The 21,080-nt window shown below is 37.7% G+C and overlaps 4 protein-coding genes and 1 pseudogene across 6 annotated transcripts; 3 read left to right on the top strand and 2 right to left on the bottom strand.

Moving 5' to 3' along the window:
• The first annotated feature begins 273 nt into the window (after positions 1 to 273).
• On the top strand, positions 274 to 1,140 carry LOC114730976 (photosystem I reaction center subunit II, chloroplastic). The gene has a single exon (XM_028918091.1). The coding sequence runs from the start codon at positions 330 to 332 to the stop codon at positions 963 to 965; it is 636 nt and encodes a 211-aa protein (XP_028773924.1). The 5' UTR covers positions 274 to 329; the 3' UTR covers positions 966 to 1,140.
• A 1,350-nt stretch (positions 1,141 to 2,490) lies between these two features.
• LOC114731015 (uncharacterized protein C24B11.05) lies at positions 2,491 to 4,711 on the bottom strand. Of its 3 annotated transcripts, none has more exons than XM_028918137.1 (8): positions 4,516 to 4,710; positions 4,354 to 4,419; positions 4,155 to 4,255; positions 4,032 to 4,069; positions 3,844 to 3,931; positions 3,544 to 3,753; positions 3,375 to 3,440; positions 2,491 to 3,267 (listed from the first exon to the last, which is right to left on the bottom strand). In XM_028918137.1, exons 1-8 carry the CDS (start codon positions 4,580 to 4,582, stop codon positions 3,079 to 3,081), a joined length of 825 nt encoding a protein of 274 aa, XP_028773970.1. In that variant the 5' UTR covers positions 4,583 to 4,710; the 3' UTR covers positions 2,491 to 3,078. The 3 variants fall into 3 exon arrangements, with proteins under 3 accessions (XP_028773970.1, XP_028773971.1, XP_028773972.1); XM_028918138.1 differs by having other exon boundaries at positions 4,158 to 4,255; positions 4,516 to 4,709; XM_028918139.1 differs by having other exon boundaries at positions 3,162 to 3,287; positions 4,516 to 4,711.
• A 6,278-nt stretch (positions 4,712 to 10,989) lies between these two features.
• On the top strand, positions 10,990 to 13,822 carry LOC114730990 (primary amine oxidase-like). The gene is made up of 5 exons (XM_028918113.1): positions 10,990 to 11,804; positions 12,023 to 12,407; positions 12,510 to 12,626; positions 12,726 to 13,264; positions 13,380 to 13,822. Exons 1-5 carry the CDS (start codon positions 11,032 to 11,034, stop codon positions 13,582 to 13,584), a joined length of 2,019 nt encoding a protein of 672 aa, XP_028773946.1. The 5' UTR covers positions 10,990 to 11,031; the 3' UTR covers positions 13,585 to 13,822.
• A 1,712-nt stretch (positions 13,823 to 15,534) lies between these two features.
• LOC114730998 (primary amine oxidase-like) lies at positions 15,535 to 16,468 on the top strand (annotated as a pseudogene).
• Positions 16,469 to 17,485: 1,017 nt separating this feature from the next.
• On the bottom strand, positions 17,486 to 20,018 carry LOC114731033 (G-type lectin S-receptor-like serine/threonine-protein kinase LECRK2). The gene has a single exon (XM_028918158.1). It carries the CDS (start codon positions 20,016 to 20,018, stop codon positions 17,637 to 17,639), a length of 2,382 nt encoding a protein of 793 aa, XP_028773991.1. The 3' UTR covers positions 17,486 to 17,636.
• Positions 20,019 to 21,080: the final 1,062 nt, after the last annotated feature.

The following is a 21,080-nucleotide window of genomic DNA, read 5'->3' as shown; positions in this document are numbered from 1 at the left end:
TATGAATTCCGTACAAATGAATGTTTTAAATGGTTAAAATACAGCAATTACCAAAAATCCACCTTCAGTTTGGCAATGGGAATTAGATTCCGTGGGGTGGGGGTGAAATTGTGGATATTGGGAATAAGGCATGATGAGTAGGGAAAAAGAAGTGGTGGGAATTGGGGGTGAAGAGCACCACAAAATCAAAATCACACCTTCTCATTGGTCCAACCAATATCACCTTATCCACTCCCCGCTCTCAAAATCTCTAGTTCATCCACAGCTCTCGTTCCTTGTTGATCTCCCAAACTACTCGCTCGCCCAAACCCGTCTCCTCCGAGTCCTCCATGGCCATGGCAACCCAAGCTTCCCTCTTCACCCCACCCGTCTCCTCCTCCACACTCTCTTCTTTCAAGAACCAATCCGCCTTATCCTTCTCCTTCAAACCCCTCACTTTCACAACCTCATCGGCCAGATCAGCCACAGTCATCAGAGCAGCAGAAGAGAAAACAGAGGCTGCCCCTGTGACCAAGGAAAAAGAAGCACCCGCGGGGTTCACCCCACCGGAACTGGACCCCAACACTCCTTCTCCGATCTTCGCCGGGAGCACAGGAGGGTTGCTGCGAAAGGCCCAGGTGGAGGAATTCTACGTGATCACATGGGATTCTCCAAAAGAACAGATCTTCGAGATGCCCACCGGTGGTGCGGCCATCATGAGGCAGGGCCCCAACCTGCTCAAGCTGGCTCGCAAGGAGCAGTGCTTGGCTCTTGGGACGAGGCTGAGGTCCAAGTACAAGATCAAGTACCAGTTCTACAGGGTGTTCCCTAATGGGGAGGTCCAGTATTTGCATCCCAAGGACGGGGTGTACCCTGAGAAGGTCAACCCCGGACGCCAAGGAGTTGGCCAGAACTATAGGTCTATTGGGAAGAATGTTAGCCCTATTGAGGTTAAGTTCACTGGTAAGCAAGTCTATGATATATGAGCTGTGTTTTCAGCTTGGCCTCAGGATTGTGAAGCCCTGTAACTGTGTCTGTATTTTCCCACTTTCTTCTGTTAAAACCTTATATTGGAATCTTAATTTGCCTTGGCTTGTACGTTGACCAATTCTATACGATAGTAGTGAGACCGAACGCTGATCGGTCTGTTTATTTGACGAAGTCGCTATGATTGAAAAGTGCTGGATAGAATTACTAACGTGTTAACTATTCGGCTATGAATTGAATCTGTTTTGTAATTGTAAAGACATCAATTAGAAAATTTACCTCGCGCCTTGGTCTGCAAGCCATACTGAAAATTCAATTTGAAGGTTGGTTTACGAGGGAAGTGAACTTTATTGCAGAGTTTGCGCTTTGAACAACCGTTTATCAAGACAAACAGTTCAAGTTCTGTTATTTTTTCCATCTAAATTCAAATCTGATCATGGTTGAATGCTAATTACAAATGGCATTAGTATAGGCAGCTGGACAGACCGGGTGCTCCTATTTATCAAACTTAATGTAATATTTATCGTTCATTTTTAACGTGGTGGAACGAGAATTCTCATATATTTTTCATGAATTATAGAAGTTTTTAACGCTTGCTTAACTAATTTTCTTATACGTAAACTAAAACATACTCTGAGTAAGTTAATTAAATAAGTTGATACTTTGCAAGAGGTTGTTAAACTTGCCCCTGTTCGCCAATGATGTAGAATAGAGAAGGGCAAGAGAGCTGGTGAGACTAGAGAGGAGGTAGAAAAGGCAAGAAATAGAGGGAAATCAAAGGAATAAAGGAGAAGTGAAAAATTTAGACAAAAACCATTCTTGTTTAATTGATTGACAGGAGCATGAAGCAAATGCATTGTGATGTTATTTATAAGCGATAATCTAACCCTAAAAATTAACAACATTCTAAAATTTTAAAACTAAATGAAAATAATAATTAATGATAAAATATAACGACCAAATTAAAACAAAATATTATCTAACAAAACTAGATTCATGAAATATCTAAGAATTTTAACTAACTATTAATGTTCATGGGGCGCGGAAGTTGCAGAGCACACATGGAAGACAAATTGATATATGGGCTTCTTTTTATTGGTCATTATCACCTTGGGCGTCCTTTAATTTTGTGTTTGGGCCTAGTTTCTTATCTCACTTTTTTTTTATGTTATTTGGGTTTTTCCTTGTAGGAGTGGCTGTGTATTGGGCCCTCTTGCTTTCTCTTATATATGATGGCCATTCTTTTCTGTAATCGTTTTACGGGGACCTGGCCCATTTCACCTCTCTTGATTTTCCTACACCCTCTGTTTGATTTTTGTGCTGTTCTTACCTTCTTGTTCTTGTTTGAAGTTTCTTGTTTTTATGACCTTCTCTTTAGACTTTGATGCATGAGTCGCTTTATGTTTTACTCCTCTAGTCCTAGGTATAAACCCCACTTTATAGTGTAATTTACACTGCACTACAAGATGGGCCTTATATTCAAAACCAGAAGAGTAATAAAGTTTGATCTTTTATCTAGAAAGAAAAAGAGAATGTATTAAATTACAAGAGTTGTGAGAAATTTAAATTACCTTGTACATAAGCAGTGGTGAATACGAATGAAGGCCATTGGCCCCAACACTATCATAATCTTATGTCCCTTTTGATGCGAAGTATTAAAAATAAGGGTAAGAATTAGAATAGAGACTGAACAAATATGTTAAAAGAGTGATTAATATAAGTAATTGTTTATTATTTAGGATTAGACAAATCTATATATGTAGGATTGGGAAATACTATAGGAATGCGATAGTATTTTCTAATCCCACTTACATGAGATTGTCTAATCTCTGTAACAAAAAATCACTTATACTTAATATTCTTTAAGATTTTTCTCAATCTCAATCTCAATACTTACCTCTTATTGTTGGTTGAGATTAATTAATAATAATGCTTCTAATATAATTTATTTGACTCCACGGTCATTTTCCCACCATGGCCACAACACACCCCCACACGCGCACACAATTTATTACAACTATTTTGTTTATTCTTTGTACATTTTTGTTGTGACGGTCAGGGCGCACACATTTTCAATGTTGTGAACATCACATATGTACTGTTTTTATTGTTTCAAGCTCCAACGGCTGCCGTTGTTGTCGTTGTGATGATAGAATCGAGTTCAGTCTTGGGAGTTGGGGTTGTCCTTACATCTTGACCGTCAGATTCGCATCCCCACCATAATTCAGGAATCAACTGTGCCACTTCATTCACATTCTCCACTGCGTAGTCTGCTTCTTTGCTTCTTATTCTCTTCCCAACCTTCCATAAATGATCACCCCCTCCATTATAATTAATAATTTAATAATATCAATAATTCAAACACAGACAGGTGGCATCGTAGTAGACCATAAACTTCCTATAATTACCAGCACGGTGTGGAGGCCCATTGCTTTCCCCGCCGCGACGTTATTCGCATTGTCGTCCAGAAACAGCTGCATATTCACCCCAAAAGGAAAAAAAATTATAACTCCGGGTTTTTTTTATGACAAATTTTTAAATTTTCCCCATTGATTAATTAACACGAGTAATATCTACCGTTCGACGAGGATCCACTTTGGCGGCACGGAGCGCGGTCTTCATGGCCTCCGGCGACGGCTTTAGGAGCACGGGAAGCTCGTCGGGTCTGGTTGAGTTGCAAAGATTCGGGTTCATAGTCTCGAAGCATATAATCTGCTGAAAGCAGTCGCTTATCCCGAGTCGATTTAACACCTTCATCGCGTGAATTCTATCCGAATTTGTGAATATCTGAAACAATTTTTTCCCCGAGGGGCGGGGTTCGTTAGCAAGAAGACGAACATCAAAGGACTGAACAGAGAGTTACAGTTAAGAACATACAATTTTCCTCTGTTTGATGCTGCAAAGGAGTTTGTGCAGCTGAATGTCGGGTTTGATGGACTCGTAAGGCAACCTTCCGTGCACGAAACTATTGGTTGATAAAGAAGAAAAGATTTAGAGGAAAAACAAAAACATTAATTTCCAATGAAGTTGTTAAAAGATTTTCAGACGAGCTCGGTTGCAATCACCTGTGGTAATCTTCTGCAGTGATGTCATAGCCCAGTGCCTGAGAAGAAAAAAGAAACTGAAATAAATAAACTTACTACAAGAACAGTAGAAAGATGAAGAAGTTCAGCGATGTAGTAATATATTACTCGCAAACCAGCAAGGGTGCTTCCGTATGTTCTGAAAAGTTCAGCGCGGAGGCTTGAAGCTTTGCTCTGTGGGAATCCACATTTTTCCACCAGGAAAACTGCATGCAAATTAAAGGGCAATATGCATTAAAATGTGTAGATTGTGGAGGTAATTATTGTACGTAATTGGTAATTAAAAGTGGGTAACAAATTAAACCTTCAATATTTTTCTTGAGAGCTTCACCGATTCCAGTGGTGGTTGGATACAGAGTGTCGTCCAAATCTGCTTAATTTCAGGAATGATTAACCATATGATTCGTTGTACGTAACTATGCAGATGAAAAGAAAGAGAGGCAGGGAAGGAGTGAGAAAGAGTTACCGAAAATGAGGCAGTCGAAGGGAGAAGAAGAAGAATCAGGAGCAGATGATTTGCTGCAAGAATCCATAGCAGATTGAAATGAAGATGAAGAAGAAGAAGATGGAAGGGAGAGGGACCTGAGGGGAATTTAAAGGAAATGAAGGAAAGAGGGTGGCGACGTGGGGTATTTGTATACAACCTGGAAGTCGATCAGAGAGGGAGGGAGGGAGGGAGGGAAGGAGCGAGGATTTCTAATTTGTAGGCAGCAGACGTGGGGAGTAAAATTGGGAAACTGAGGTTTGGCCTCAGCGAAGCGAACTCAATCATGTTCAGGCTTTGGATGACAAGTCAGAAATGCATGATAGGCCATTATCATTTATTATTGCGTGCTGGGATCATTCATTAACATAATTAAATGCGCCGACAATTCTCATTACCATTGAATTAAGACAAGCCAGTTTACTTTACACAAATCATCCCTCCCCTGTCGCAGAATTTGCCCCTCGGCTTTGACATGTATAAAGATGCTGCATGCTTTTACTTTTTTTTTTTTTTCCAGAGGAAAACATACAAATATTAGACATGCTATCACAAAATGAGATATTATTAAAATGATCATGACATGAAGTATGAAAGTTTTGTTGGTGAGGGCGATTGAATACGACGGAGATTGAAGAGTGAAGGTTAGCGTCAGGTCTCGTGGGTGAATCAGCAAACTTAAAAAAAGGAAAAAGAAAAAAGAGGTGCTTAGCCAAGATGATGATGACAGACACACACCGAGAGACTCCCTCAATAATGTAACTAACCCGTCTTTTATTTGTGTTCTTGGGCGGTGCCCTGATTATTTATTTGCGTTTGTTTTATAGACTTTTGACGTGGACTGGAAAGATGCCAAATCTTCCCCCACAGACCAAATTTCATATCTTTTTTGGCCCAAAAAAAAAAATCTTCAATCTCTATCTCCTCCAGACTACAACAAATTTGGGCCTGGCAGGACAGTATCCTAACAGGCCCCTGCTTGGATCACGAAGCCCATTAACTCATCGCGAGATCATTGTTCAAGCAAAAGCCTTTGCTACACGGGCCAAACGAGGATTTCCTTGATTCAACAGAACATTACAGCCACTTATTGCTTTAATGGGCAGTATTCATGAATGTAGAGTAGCAAAGGACTAATGGTGGCTCCTAATAATAAAGAATGAAAATTGAGATGTGTGTGTGTGTGTGAGAGAGAGAGAGAGAGAGAAGTCCTGTTGAAATAACATCTTTTATTTGGCTTAATGCGTGTGTTCTCTAGATTGCCTAAGAGTATTTTGAAGTGTATTTCGCTGACGTTTTCCTAACAGCTAGGCTCAAAGTTGATGCAGTTCCATTCAGGTATAATTCTACCTCATTTTGTTTATAATATAAGAACTAGTTGATTAATTTGAGTAGATTAAGAAAATTTGCTAAATTAGTTATTTGTAATGAATTTTGTGTTAGCTTTTTTAGAATATTTTTGTTAATTATGGGTATTAGTTACTGTCATTTGATGAAACCTTTAACGTGCGCAACTACTCCAACAATTACTTTAGAAACAGTGACTAAATAATGAGAAACAGAGTGGATTGAGATCTTATATTTAGAATTAAATTGAATGTTAAACTACTCTTATATCAAGTATCAAAAGCATTATATTTGTTTTCGTCGTTCATCCTTTGTTTCATTACGCGTCCAGGTCTAGTGGAGGACCTAAAGCCTGGTACGTTTTAGTAAATTTAACTGCACCAACACGAATTAGCTAAACAAAGGACCCCTTGCTCGTAGCATGATGTAGAAACATGTTCTACGGAACAGGAGGCTGAGAATACTGGTGCTGCTGCATATATTAGCAGAAGAACTATTCCCCAATTATATATCAGCACAGGAGAAGGGACATGAGCTGAGGGCGGCACAACATCTGCAAGTAAAATGGAAAACAAGTTTAAATGTACACAGCAAATTGTCAAAAAGAAACAACACTAATTATATCTGCGTGCTTAGACCCAGATACGAGTATATGAAACTCGCATCAAGGTGTTGCGGATATATATACATGGGAAGACTTCTGTATGGCCGACTAAAACATTCTATAGCGGGCCCTGTCCTGCATAATCCAAATTAAATTTCAAAACATATATATGCATATTGGCTTGCAATTATTCTCCTGTCGGGTCTGCTATATCCCAAATACCACATCATAGTTCTCTTCTCTTGCTTCTACATCTGACCCGCAATATAATTAATGCATGTATGCTCGCATGATTATACTGGAGGCGACTCTATTATATAATCTCACGCTGGCATCGTTGATGATTGTTCCAAGTACAGATAGGGTTTATGGGTTTTAACCCTAAGGTACCATTTGGTACAGAGGATTAAAAATAAGAGATTGAGATTAGGATTGAGATTGAGATTGAAAAAATAGTGTTTAGTAGGAGAGATTACTTGTTCCATGGGATTAGACAGTCCTACTTCCATTGATTTGCCTAATCCTATTCCTATGTAACAAATAATTACCCATATTAAAGACTTTTTTTAATAATTTTTTTAATTACAATTCTAATCTCTATTCTTTATTTTTAATGTTTTATACCAAACGGGATTTGAGCCTAACAATATTTAGGACCATTCACTTCCTCTTATGTTGCCGAAGCGATTTGGTAGGTATTGATGTAAGGTTAGCATAAACATGAAGGTTTGGACATGAAGGGGACGGTGGGTGGAACACTTACGCAATAACTTAATTTGTCATATGCTTTAATAATCAAACATAAAAAAAAAAAAAGAAGGAGATGTGGTAGGTAGAATGAATATAGTCTGGGTGGGGACAATCAGTTCAAAGGCACACATCATGAGCTCTTTTTTAAAGTAAAACCAGGGTATTCTCAGATTATATTAGATTTAAAATTAATTTCTTTTAAACAGAGAGCGGTTAAAAAATAGTCTTCTCAATATAGATATGTTTCTTAAAATTTGAGCTTGTATTGGCTGCCACCTCAACTGGTTGGTAGATAGGAGCTCGTTTAATTTGTAATTGCGCAGAAATGTATGTTGAAAGCCCAAAACCAGATCTTGGAGTTAGGCTCTGCGTATCTCTTATTAATCACAGAGCCACGCAAGGCTGAGGTGCGTACCCAGCCATTCAATATTAAAACAACGTCGTCATGAGAGACCACGTGATATTATAATTCTTATATATCAACAAGTGTTTGTGTTTGTGTGTGTTGGGTCCATGATTGTGTCGTCTCATTTGGAGTCTTCTGGGAGAAGCAAATTACCTACTCGATATAACACCACTTCGTTGACCAAGCCCAGATGATCAAGGCTCTTTTTCTCTCGCCTATAAATATTGCCTTTTTCTTTCAATTAAACCCAAAATCATAATAATCATTCGTTAATGTAGTTTCGGACTTCTAATTTGGGCTCTGCCATCATTAATAATCAATACTTGTGAATTATATAATTTGTTATAGATTTTATATTAAATATTAAATATTTTAATTGATTAATTATGTATTATATTAACATCTCATTTTAATGGATACCGAATTTAATGTTAGTAAAATAAATCCATTAATTAAACACACATATCAATATAAAAAATGAAAATTCTCAAACTTGACATCTTGGCCTGGCAGCGTTGCCGCTGAGTTTGAGCGAAGTATACTGGCAAGTTTTTCAGAATAAAAGTAAAGCTTTCCGAGGAAAGGACCCTCGACCGGCCGGTGTCAATGATGATAGATCCTATAAAACAATTACTAGGATTTATTTGTCCCACGTTATGGAAATGCTTCATAATTTATATTCCTGAATTCATCATTCACACGTAGCGGTTGGCGGAAAAAGAAAAACCATACTTTTACTGCTTTAATTGTATACAAAATTTTAATTTGATTCATTAGTTTTAAAAAGTATATTTTTAGTTATTTAACCTTAAAAACGTTAATTAAAAAATGATGATAATAAGATATTAAATATTGATAAAATATTTTAAAGGTCAATATATTAAGTTTAATTTTCAAAACAATTCTAATTGTTATAAAAAAATCATCTTATGATTTTAAAATTAAATGACTAAAAAATATACTTTTTAAATTAAAAGACAAAACTAAAACATTATATAAAATGAAAAGACTAAATGTATATCTTTTCAGAAAAAGAAATCATATTTAACAGCTGTTAACTTAAGCATTTCCTAGGGAATAGGATTGTTTTCTATTTTCTTCTCATCTTCTTTACTCTTTTTCTCATTCTCCAATTTTTCCTGATCTTAATATTAATATTTGCATGATTTAGATTTAATATTCTTTCTCGCTCCTCTGTATGATTTTTCAACGTTGTTTATCTGATAATGGCAAAAAATAATTGTTTTCCTGACAGCGAGATGCTACAAATGTGTTTGAACTGTGGTTATACTTTTTCTTCATCACGAGAAAAAGATAATACTCCTCCGGTCCTTAATATAGGACCCATTTAACTAATTTGATTAGATTAAGGAAGTTAGGTAAGTTAGTTAATTATAAAAATTGTGACATGTTTTTCCTAAAATACCATAATCATCTTTCTTAATACTCCTCTTTATCTTCTACTTGATTATGGTTGATGGAGTATCTATAGGGGTAATTTAGAGAAAATAGATAAATATGAGAAATGGGTCTTATATTTAGGACCAAAACCAACTTAGCAATTGGGTCCTATATTAAGGACCGGAGGAGTATTATTTATTTTAAAATCGAACCAGGCCATGATTATAATTTATAAACAACAAAGAAATATCAACAATTTCCATATTTAATTAAGTCACAAAAGCGCGTATCATCCATCAATTCATTTTCTCTGTCGACGAAATTCGTAAGTTTTTATTTTCTATAGGCCTTGTTTCAGATGTGTACCCTTATTATTTTGAATCACCTTAATTAATTGAGCTCTTCCATAATTTATTACGAGTAACATTTATAAATTAAATATTTTATCTTTTTATTGGATATGTATTAATTTCTTATTTTCATTGATGCCGAATTCAGTTTTAGCAAAATAAATCCGCTCTTTAAATGTTCCATAATTTATATTCGTCACTTGAGATGAACTGCCCCTTAAATTATGCATCTTTGTCTAAGGGATAGGATTCTCTGTTTTTTTCCCCCCCTCCTTCTCTTTTCTTGATATTCTTTAAAATATTAACATTTAAACGATCTTTTTTTAATATTTTCCATTGCAGTTGAAACCATTCGCATTAAATTTTACCATTTTATATTTGATTATTATATTTATATTCTGCTTAATTTAATATTTTAATAATGATATTATAAGGGATCAAATTTGAATAAAAGTTGATGTAACGCTTTTTTTTTAAAAACAAAAAAGAATGAAGGGAAGAGGAGGGGAAAAGGAAGAGAAGATAACAAGCATTTACTCACCGTGCAACGGTGAGCATAACAATGGACATCTCAAATACTTTCCATAGTTCAATGAAATAAGTTGTATGGCTAGTGAAAACTTGAACAATGTCCACTAATGTAACACTTTTTTGTAAAAAATAATAATGACCCGGGGGGGAGGAAGAGAAGATAATGCTGTCCATTTTGAACTGTTGTTACGCGGTTCCTCCATTTATGTTTTCAATATTGTTTTCCTAACAGCGAAACAATGTCTGTGAACTGTGCTCATACTTTTCTTTTCTGTCTCGAGCTCTAAATATAACATTTATTTTGTTGTATAAAAATTATATTACAAAATGAATCTTATATTTAGGGTTAAAGGAGTTTTATTTATTTCAAATTCAAAATCGTGATTATGATTATAAGCGCCAAACAAATATCAATGATTTCCATATTTAAAGTCACTAAAGCGTGCATCATCAATCAGTTTATTTTCTTTGTCGGCCAAATTCTTTAGTTTTTATATTCTAAGGCCTTGTTTTTTACTGTACATTCTTCTCAGTTTAACCCCACATTACGTGTTGAGGTGAAAGCCCGAAAGTGCCTTCTAATTAATCTATATTTATTGGGTGGAAACGAATCGATTCTGGTATATTTGTAAGAAGTCGTTTGTAATTAATGTCATCAGTCATCCATTTCCTTGTCAAAGAAACAAAGCCATATGATTTTTTAAAAAAAGGGGGGGTTTTGAAGCACGCTAATATTATAATATTGAGGAGTAGAATCGATGCGTGCGCTTCCCTCCAGATCCGGTTGGACAAATTTGAATTTCTAAGGACATGAATATGATCAACTAGACTAAATTTAATATTGAAAATGCAGCTAATCAAGAATTTCCAGCACTCAATGGTTTGCTTAAAATTCCATGCGATGGGCAAGCACGAGTCACGTGGAAAAGGGTGGGATGCCATGTAGCTTCTGCACGTGCGAGAATATTTAGCGGATCACTGTCCAATATTTAAAACGAGTTGGTGAGTGATGCCATGATCTATTTAAGAACCTCACGCTCTGGCATTCGCCGCACACATTTCCATAGCCTCTTCAATTCACTCATCCATTTGTGTTCAACGCAACGCAAATGAAGTCAACAAACCTCCTTTTCCTCTTTCCTCTTCTCTTGTTTTGCTCTGCCACAGCTTCGTCTTCATCCCACCAACACCCTCTAGACCCTCTCACCCCATCTGAGTTCGATCTTATTCGAACCATAGTCAAAAAATCATACCCATTCTCTCCGCCTAAGTTCACTTTCCAATACGTCGGCCTAGACGATCCTGACAAACCCTCTGTTCTCTCATGGCTATACTCCAAGAAGTCCCTTCCCCCTCGCAGGGCCTTTGTCGTTGCTCGTTTCAACAAGCAAAGCTTAGAGATCACTGTGGATTTATCCAAACGCGCCATAGTCTCCACAAAAGTGTACCGTGGCCATGGCTTCCCCATGTACAGTGTTGAGGAGCAAGACTCCGTCGCCGAACTGCCCCATAAATACCAACCCTTTATTCGGTCCATCAACAAAAGGGGTCTAAATATCTCCAACGTTGTTTGCTCCACTTTCACTGTGGGCTGGTTTGGGGATGTGAAGAGCAATAGGACATTGAAACTTCAATGCTACTACGCGGATGAGGAGGAAACTGCAAACCTGTACGTCAGGCCTGTGGAGGGGATAACAATAGTGGTCGATCTTGATGACAGGAAGATCGTTGAATATTCTGACACAGGCAGCGTTCCGCTGGCTCGACCTGAGAACACAGAGTACAGATTCTCGAAGCAGAAGCCACCTTTTGGTCCTAAGCTCAATGGGATGACTATGGTCCCCAATGGACCTGGCTTTAGCATCGACGGCCATTCTATCAGGTTAACTAATTTGTTTATATTTCAATTACGAGAATTTATCAATCACCGATGCAAGTGTTCCCTTTTAATTAAAAACTGCTTGGAGACAAATAAAGTGCTGGTTAATATATAGAACAACCCGAGAAGACAAATTAAAGAAGACTTTGCACAAGTAGCTTGGACTTTATGTTTTGCTTACTCATAACCTAAAAACTTGTCTGTGTCTTGGACGAGAGCAGTTGGGCCAACTGGAAACTTCACGTAGGATTTGATGTGAGAGCCGGACCAGTAATATCTCTGGCTTCCATATATGATATGGAACAGCACAAATATCGTCGGGTATTGTACAGAGGGTACATCTCAGAGTTCTTCGTGCCATACATGGACCCAACAGCAGACTGGTTCTTCAAGACCTATCTCGACAGTGGAGAGTATGGATTTGGGCAATCCATGGTCCCTCTCAAGCCTCGCGCAGATTGCCCTGCCAATGCTGTATTTTTTGATGCCTATCACGCCGGAGAAGACGGCAAACTCGTCAAGATACCCAATGCTATTTGTGTTTTTGAGAAGCATGCAGGAGATATCATGTGGCGTCACACAGAACTCGAAGTCCCAAATGAAGACGTAATAAATTCTATACTATCTCTTCATTAGATTAAGCTGACTGTTTTTTAATTAATGCTATAATAATGCTTCTTCTTCTTTTTTTTATTTGGCGTTGGACAGATCATAACGGAAGTTAGACCAGATGTTACGCTGGTGGTGAGAACAGTCTCAACTGTGGGCAACTACGACTACATCATAGACTGGGAGTTTAAGCCCAGTGGTTCCATCAAACTTGGGGTATAACACTAAAAATGCTTGTGATCTAGATACATATATGGTAGATACGTGTGGTTGTAATTAATGACTGCTGGCTGTTTTGTGTCTGTACGGGAGCAGGTTGGGCTAACAGGAGTTTTGGGGATCAAGGGGACATCATACACCCACGTGGATCAGATAAAGGAGGATGCATTTGGAACACTGCTAGCAGATTACACGATCGGGACGCACCACGACCACTACTTGACCTATCATCTTGATCTCGACATTGATGGCGAAGCCAATTCCTTTGTGAAGACCAATTTAGAGACCGTCACAGTAAAAGATCAAAGTTCACAGAGGAAAAGTTACTGGACAGTCGCACTTGAAACAGCTAAAACAGAAGCCGATGCTAAGATGAACGTGGGATTGAAGCCAAGCGAACTGGCAATCGTAAACCCTAATAAGAAGACTAAGGTTGGGAATAACATCGGGTACCGTCTGTTCCCAGGCCCCGTTGCTCAGCCACTGTTGTTGAAAGATGATTATCCACAGATTAGAGGAGCCTTTGCCAATTATAACGTCATGGTCACTCCTTACAACAAGTCTGAGAAATGGGCGGGTGGCTTGTACGCCGAACATAGCAGAGGAGATGATACTTTGGCTACTTGGACTCTCAGGTATATAACATTGATCAGTACTACTCGTTGATTTTGACCGACACGAGAAAGTGTAAATCACAGGTTCGTTATATATTTATGGTTAACTAACCAGTGAGAGTAACTGATTGTGCAGGAATAGGAATATAGAGAACAAGGATATAGTGTTGTGGCACACGGTGGGATTTCATCATGTGCCATGCCAGGAAGATTTTCCGACGATGCCAACACTGAGTGGAGGGTTTGAGCTGAGACCCACCAATTTCTTCGAGAGAAATCCAGTTCTTAAAGTGAGGCCTGCAAAGCCTGTGCGTGGGGTTAAGTGCACTTCACAGCCTTAATTAGTCAATTAATCACTTCATTTAGCCAGTAACGGCTTTCATACAACATGTATTCAATAACCGGGAGTCACGTGAAGGATTAAGAGCTGGCATTTAATTGAATTTATATTACGAAGGAGATGTGCTTTAATTTTCTATTTAAAAAGAAAGAAATTTGAGGTTTGCTGTGTGGCTGTCTTGATTACTAAAGGGCCGGCCGATTCGCAATAAAAAATCTACAAGTGTTCATGTGCTTTAATTTTGTTTCCGGCCACTTGGTGGGTTGATGATAAATTATTACTGATTCTCTCCACGTGAATGGGCGGTTTGATATTGATAAATGATCTCTTTTAGTTCGTGTATATATATTATTTTAAGGAAATAGTTCCTTATCTTGGAAGTAGTCTAAAAAACCCCTGCCAAATACTTGGTGAATAAAGAATAAAATGGAAAGAGAGAACCAAAAGCGAAAGCTGAATTTATTGATTAAAAAAAGAAAAACTTAACGCATCTTTGATATTTGTTGTCAAGAACGAAAGAAGGTTTCGCAACTTGTGAGGACCGAGGAAGGATAGCATTTTGAAGGGAGCTAGAGAGAGGTAGGAATGATTCCTAGAAATTAAAGGGAAAAAAACCAGGAATTAGTGCACAGTCATGTGATGTCTAGCATTTGATCGATGACGTCAATTCTGAATTTTCACGAATATTGCATAAAATTAATATATTTCTATTAGGTCAAGCTTTAAGTGAACAGTGTGTAGAGTGGGAACTAGTTTTGATACTCATCCATTTGATGAGCACCGTAAACTCATCAGATTTGAACCGTCTATATCTTATTTGGGTGCTTCAGATTTGATTTGTTTTTTATTTTTATTTATTCAAAATAATTATTTTAATATGTATAGACTATAAAATAGTGATAATCTCTTAACTATCATTCTTTCAAAAAATAGTTTATTCTATTTAAAAATAATTAATTAAAGATTTTAAATCTGAACTGTTCAAATGAGGTATACACGGTTCAGATCTGATGAGTTTATGGTACTCATCAAATAGATGAGTACCGAAACTGGTTCTGTGTAGAGTGATATATTTGTATACCTTTTTATTATTAAAAACAACACTCAACACGAGGGCATTACGCACATCCTGGCGCAAAATGCATGTCTTGTTGGCTCACCACACTAGCTAATTCTAACTTTCTGCCTCTTCTCATGCAAAGAAAAGTCAATGTTAAAACTGTTTTTAAAGTCTAGTAATGTAAAATCAATAAATGGCAGTATAAATTATAGCTAACAAGAATCAATCACATGTAAATGTTCGAGGGGCGGAAAATAAACAAGGGAAGATTAAATTTCTTTTCGGCATCAAGACTAATGCCCAGTGAAAGAGACGTACAGAAGGTTGAAAAAAACAAAACGCAGCTTAGTTTGAGTATGATCAAATAACAATATACTACTATCTTTATAGAAATTTTTGATTTATGATTTAATAATTTATAATTTTTTGGGGAGATTTTCCCCCAATTTATATTGCGCGAATTGTCAATATTTGGGGTAAGGAGCCACATGCATGTTTGGGGCGCCGCTAAAGAAAATGTGGCAGTCAGCGTTAATTTGATCACAAACAAACAAAACGTGGATATGATTAGAGAGTTTACCATCGGGATTGGCTTAAGTAGAAGTGACTAGTTCTTTATAATGTAATAAGTTAAGATTTGAATTCTTACTGAAAAATAAATTCATATTTAGTTCCTGAGAGTAGATTGTTTTTAATTAAAAAAAATGTATGCTTAGCAAAAAGATATGATTGGCGAGTTTTAAAAATTTAAGTCTGATATAAACTTGGGAAGACAAAAAATGAATGAAGAATCCGTTCATCATGGAAACAAGACAAACGCGCCATTCATGTCAAGTTAAAATCTATCGGAACAACGCGACGCATGATACGCCAAATTTCTGGGCTGTCACAATGGGCCTCAGGACTTCACTGCAGGGCTTGTCTGTGAACAATAAAAGGTTCCCCAAATTATGAGCTTCTCTTCTTCCGTTATTTTCACTTGGCTCTGATTGGAAACGTGCCTGTGGCTGCCATAATTTCCCCAACGATGCTACGTAAACTCACAACAATAAATATGATAATCATTTGAGTATCATCCAAAGAGATTAACTAAAGAATCTTATTTTATTAATTTATTAGGCAGTGGCTGTGAATGACTTAACCCACAATAAATAAACCGCAGCATAATATCTTATTTTATTGTTCTCAACCATGACCACTTTCTAACGTATTATCTTGACCTCGACATTGATGGAGAGGCCAACTCCTTTGTCAAGAGTAATTTGGAGACTGTAAAAGTAACCGATGATCAGAGCACGCCAAGAAAAAGTTACTGGAAGGTTGTGAGGAAAACTGCAAAAACTGAAGCCGATGCCAGAATAAACTTAGGGTTGAAGGCATCGGAGCTAGTAGTAGTGAACCCTAACAAAGAGACAAAACAAGGAAATAAAATAGGATATCGTTTGATCCCGAGCTCAGTGTCGCACCCACTCTTGGTGGCCACGATTATCCACAAAACAGAGCAGCATTCACAAATTACAATGTGTGGGTTACCCCTTATAATAAGTCGGAAAAATGGGCAGGAGGACCCTATGTTGATCGTAGCAGAGGCGACGATACTTTAGCCGTTTGGAGCCAGAGGGACAGGGACATAGAGAACAAGGACTTGGTATTGTGGTACACGGTGGGGTTTCATCACGTTCCTAGCCAGGAAGATTTCCCGGTTATGCCAACGTTGAGCGGAGGATTTGAGCTAAGACCCACCAACTTCTTCGAGAGAAATCCAGTTCTTAATGTCTTGCCACCAAGCCGTGTCAACTTGCCTAACTGCACTCTCAAATCTTAACTTTTCATGTTATAGTGAAGCGTTTGAAATAATGAAATATTAATTTGTGCTTGATTTCTTCAAATTACTCGTACATTAATCATGCTCTCCTTTCTGGTCCTTCAATATCATTGTCTCATCAAATTTGTATGCTGATCAGAATGAACGTACCAGAAAGCCACCGAGGAGTGAGGAGAGAGCAGCATTAACCGTCCTCTCCACTGGTCCTTCTTCAGTTTTTGGGCTACCGGCCTATTCTCAGCAGGTTATGTTGAGGACCCAAACCTGGACTGCTTCCTTCTCTTCATGATTAAATTGGGCTTTAATTTTGGGCCTTTCGTGTGGCTTATTATGGACCGATACCCTTTTCCAGCACCAGTACACTACTAATATGCCCGGCAAAAAGGGAACTGGAAATACGGAACGTCCTAAGGGAGCAGAATCAACTTGCAGATTCATTGGCAAAAGGAGGCCTATCTAACTCCTCTCTTTTTGATTCGTGTCCTCCTCATTTGAGGACCTTGTTTGAAGCTGAGTGTTTGGGATATAGTCCCCATTAGTTTGCTGTTTTAGTTTTTGGGCTTCTGCCCTCTTGTTTACCAAAAAAAAAAAAAAGCCCGGCAAAAAAACAAAGAAAGAAAAAGGCAGACGAGTAGTATGGCAATTTGTCCGATGCTGTAACAAAAAAAGAAAAAAAGCGTCCGTGGACAGAGAGATTAAAGATTTGACGGGAAAAAAAATCCTTCAAAATTCAAATCGATGGACAAAAAAATAAAATATCATTAGGACCCAATAAATATAATAAAATTATTACATTTTTTTCCTTGACAAAGGAAAATTCGCCGTTAGAATTTATGATCATCTAGAGAAATTATTTTATTTTAGAGTAATTAAAAGATATACCATCACATAAGAAGTGAATTCTTTGTTGTTCTGTCCTACGGATGAGACTCATACTCCACTAAAAGGTTTGAAGGAGAAGGATAAGGCGGATTGTAGAGTTTTCAATAAAAAGGATGCATATGTATAAACTTGTAAGTCCGCTTAAAAAGCTCACAGCTTTAAAAATTTTAAAATGTACCGGTAGATGTGATGGAGTGCCCCATTAAATTCGTGAAGAATAACACCAAACAACGATAGTAGGTTCCCTTGACAATAATCTCCGTAAGCTAAACCAGAGATTGAAAGGCTATATGCTTAGATCTGCTGTCATTTGCTCATAAAGCAATGGAGGAACCCCAACAGCCATGTTTCCCTCTAGCATTTGATTCACCTGCTTCATTGTTGGTCTCAGTGCTGGATCTGGATGGATACACCATAATCCAACCAAGGCCATTTCCTCAAACCTTGTCATATCACTTAGTACTTCTGAGTCATGACCTGCAAACTGCTCCGGTTTCTTCAACACGATGCACTTCAGAACCCATTTTGCCAGCAATGCATCATCATCTTCATCACTTTCTTCATCATCTGCTTGATTCTGTTCGACATGCCTTTTGCAACAAATAATCTCGAGCAACATAATCCCAAAGCTAAAGACATCAACTTTAGCAGTTACAGGTGCACTTCTTAGCCATTCAGGGGCTATGTACCCTATAGTCCCCCTGAAGTTAGTGTTTGTTCTGGTTTGCTCTTTGTTGAGAAGCTTGGACAGCCCAAAATCTGCAATCTTCGCCGTATAATCGGCATCCAGTAACACGTTTTGGGGCTTGATGTCGCAATGTATAATCTGGGTCTCACACTCCTCATGCAAGTAAAGCAAGCCCCTTGCAATCCCAAGAGCTATATCAATCCTTAGACTCCAAGGAGGTTTTTCTCTTTGTCCAAACAGAAAATTGGACAACGCTCCACTTGGAAGTAACTCATAGACAAGAAGTCTATGGCTCTTCTCAATGCAAAAACCCAGAAGTCTTACCAGGTTTCTGTGATGTGTGCGACCAATTATTTTGAGCTCAGTCATAAATTCCTGATCACTTGTCTCAACTTTCTTTTCTAGCTTCTTCACTGCAATCGCAATTGTCGAATCATCAATAACAAGATTTCCACTATAGACTTTGGCCGAAGATCCTTTACCAATAGTCTTATTGAATCCACCTGTTGCTTCATGAAGCTCTTGGAATGTGAACTCTCTGAAGTTGATTCCAATGGCACTTGCGTTCAGAAACTTGCTTCGTCTCATTAGTCTTTGAGCTAAAGGGTGGTAATAGACAGCAAGGGCTCCAAACAAGCATGCAAGGGTGGAACTAACAGCAAGCATGACCTTGAGAAAAACTCTGACATTAAAACTCTTCTTCTTCGAACCTTCCAATCCTCCAGAGGCGTTGTTGTAAGTAGGAACCTTAAGTAGAGCTTTTTGCCCCTTAGAAGATGAACTCTTTCTCGCATTCACCAACGGCATCCTCTTCTTGATACATGTTGAAGATGTAGCATTGAAGGTAGCAGCAACGACATTACAATCATCCATGACATACTTCTCACAAGCTTCTAAATCTGCAGTTTTCAGCTCAGCAAAGTCTGACAAGGAGTCAAACTGAAAATCAGTATCATCAAAAACCTCCAGCTTGAAGTTCAACCTAGAAGGATCTTGTGCACAATAATTAATCACAGTTTCTGGGCGACATCCTAGGTATTCATTTGTCATATTAAATGGGACAAAACCTGGAAGGCATTCACACTGCACTGTTTCATTGTCAGGTGAAGTGCACAAGCCATTCACTCCACAAATAGCATCCACTCTGCAAGGATCATCAATGGCTCTCCAGACCCTTATCCACCTACTGCCATTTCTCCGATTATAAGCATATTGATGAAAATTTCCATTTTCATCTATTGTTGCTCGGTGATAAAAATCTTCAGTTGGGGATGGAGGGTTATTTGTCAAAAAACGTATGTTGATGGAGCCACTGGTAAGGTACAAGAAGGCACTAAGATTGAATACCAAACTTACGTTTTTGAATGATGTTGTTGCAGAGTACCAATAAGCAGGATCTGACCATAGATAAGCAGAGAGTAGCAAGTTCCCATCGTCTTGCATCAATACCTTGAAGTTTCCATTTGAGTAGTTCAGAGGTCCTTTGCCTTTGGCATAGAGTGCACCATTCGCATTTAAGACTTGCCCCGGTAGCATTGTGTTAGTGGGAGAATCAAAACTCTTCCAGACAGGTCTTGAATTGGAGTCTTTCAATACAAAATTGCCATTGTTCTCCAAGGAAGCTGAGCTTGCATTATCTCCATTTCCATTGTCTATCCGAACAGAGGTTCCATTTGGATATATGAGCAAAAGGTGGCCTCCCGAAGAGAGTTGGATCACTGAATTGGTTTCCACAGGTGGGTTCCAGTACCAAACCAGAGTTTTCTCAGGGATAGCAAACCATATTCCGACCAGATAGTAATCCCCGGGAAGATGGTAGAATCCAAATTCAAAATCACCTGATGGAGATTTCCAAGAAGAATTTGATCCAGCAGTGATGTTGGAGTTCAAATTTATGGTGGAGGAAGAATTCTGGGCATGTAAGACGGTTAATAATGAAACTAGCGCAATAATGCAAAGTAGGATTACAGAGGAAGCCATTACGAATTCATGTGCAGAGAAGAACAAGAAAGGAAGAGGTATGAGGAGCTTATATGGAAATTCAGACTCCTGAGGTTTTCAGTCCTTCAGGTCATGGATCACACGAGAAAATAGCGGTTTGACAAATTGCAATGACGTATAATTGCAGTATTGCATAGACTTTTGACTATTGCTAGTCAATCTAATGCTTAATTCCACAATGGCGGCCTCATAAATGAACTTGATGCGACCGGCATGATTCAGAAGTCCAAACACTACTATATAGACTGAAAGTTGCAACCGATGTTTACGTCAATTACTTCTCCACTGTGTTTTGGATCATGATGATATCATTGTAAACTTTTACGATAGTTGACTTCATTTATTTAGGAAATGCTGCGTGCGAGTTAGACCCGATGAGAAAGCATACTGAAAGACCGGTTCAACTTGTTGCAATCCTTTTTTTTTTTTTTAAGATATTTATTGGAGTTATATGACGCTCCCTCTATTTTTTCACATGATATTAGAGGTTTTTCACAAAGATCAACAAAAAAATAATGAAATAAAATTCTCACTTTTAAAAAGTCCTATTAAAAAGTAGTAATTAATATGTATGTATATATAGTAAAATAATTTACGGTACTATAGTATAAGAGTATATTTGAACAAGTAGTAATCAATACTATCTTGTAATTGTAAAACGACATAAAGCTAGATAGAAACAAATTTTTTTTTATTAAGAATGAAATATAAAACTCAAACAGAGGGAGTACTAGTTATTTAGTTGATTTTGTGAATTATTTAAAATCCCTTTGAGAGAGTATATTGTACCGTTTAATTTTTGTTACTTTGTATCATATTCCATACAACTTTTAGAATAAGCTTTGATAATAGTTTTTCATAAAATCCATGATGTACTTTAATTTTTAAATGTAATCCAAATGCCTAGTTCGTGAAAGAAACCCATCTAATACACATTAAAATAATACAAATATTGTCACACAAAAAATACAAATATTATGCCTTTCTGTTCTGAATTGCATTAATAAATTTTAGTTTGTAATCTCATAAAAATGCTAAATT

Source organism: Neltuma alba, unplaced genomic scaffold, assembly GCF_004799145.2.
Source record: "Neltuma alba isolate B1F8T4 unplaced genomic scaffold, ASM479914v2 tig00012795_pilon, whole genome shotgun sequence".
NCBI classification, from domain to species: Eukaryota; Viridiplantae; Streptophyta; class Magnoliopsida; order Fabales; family Fabaceae; genus Neltuma; species Neltuma alba.
This window is presented reverse-complemented; position numbering and strand designations above follow the sequence as displayed.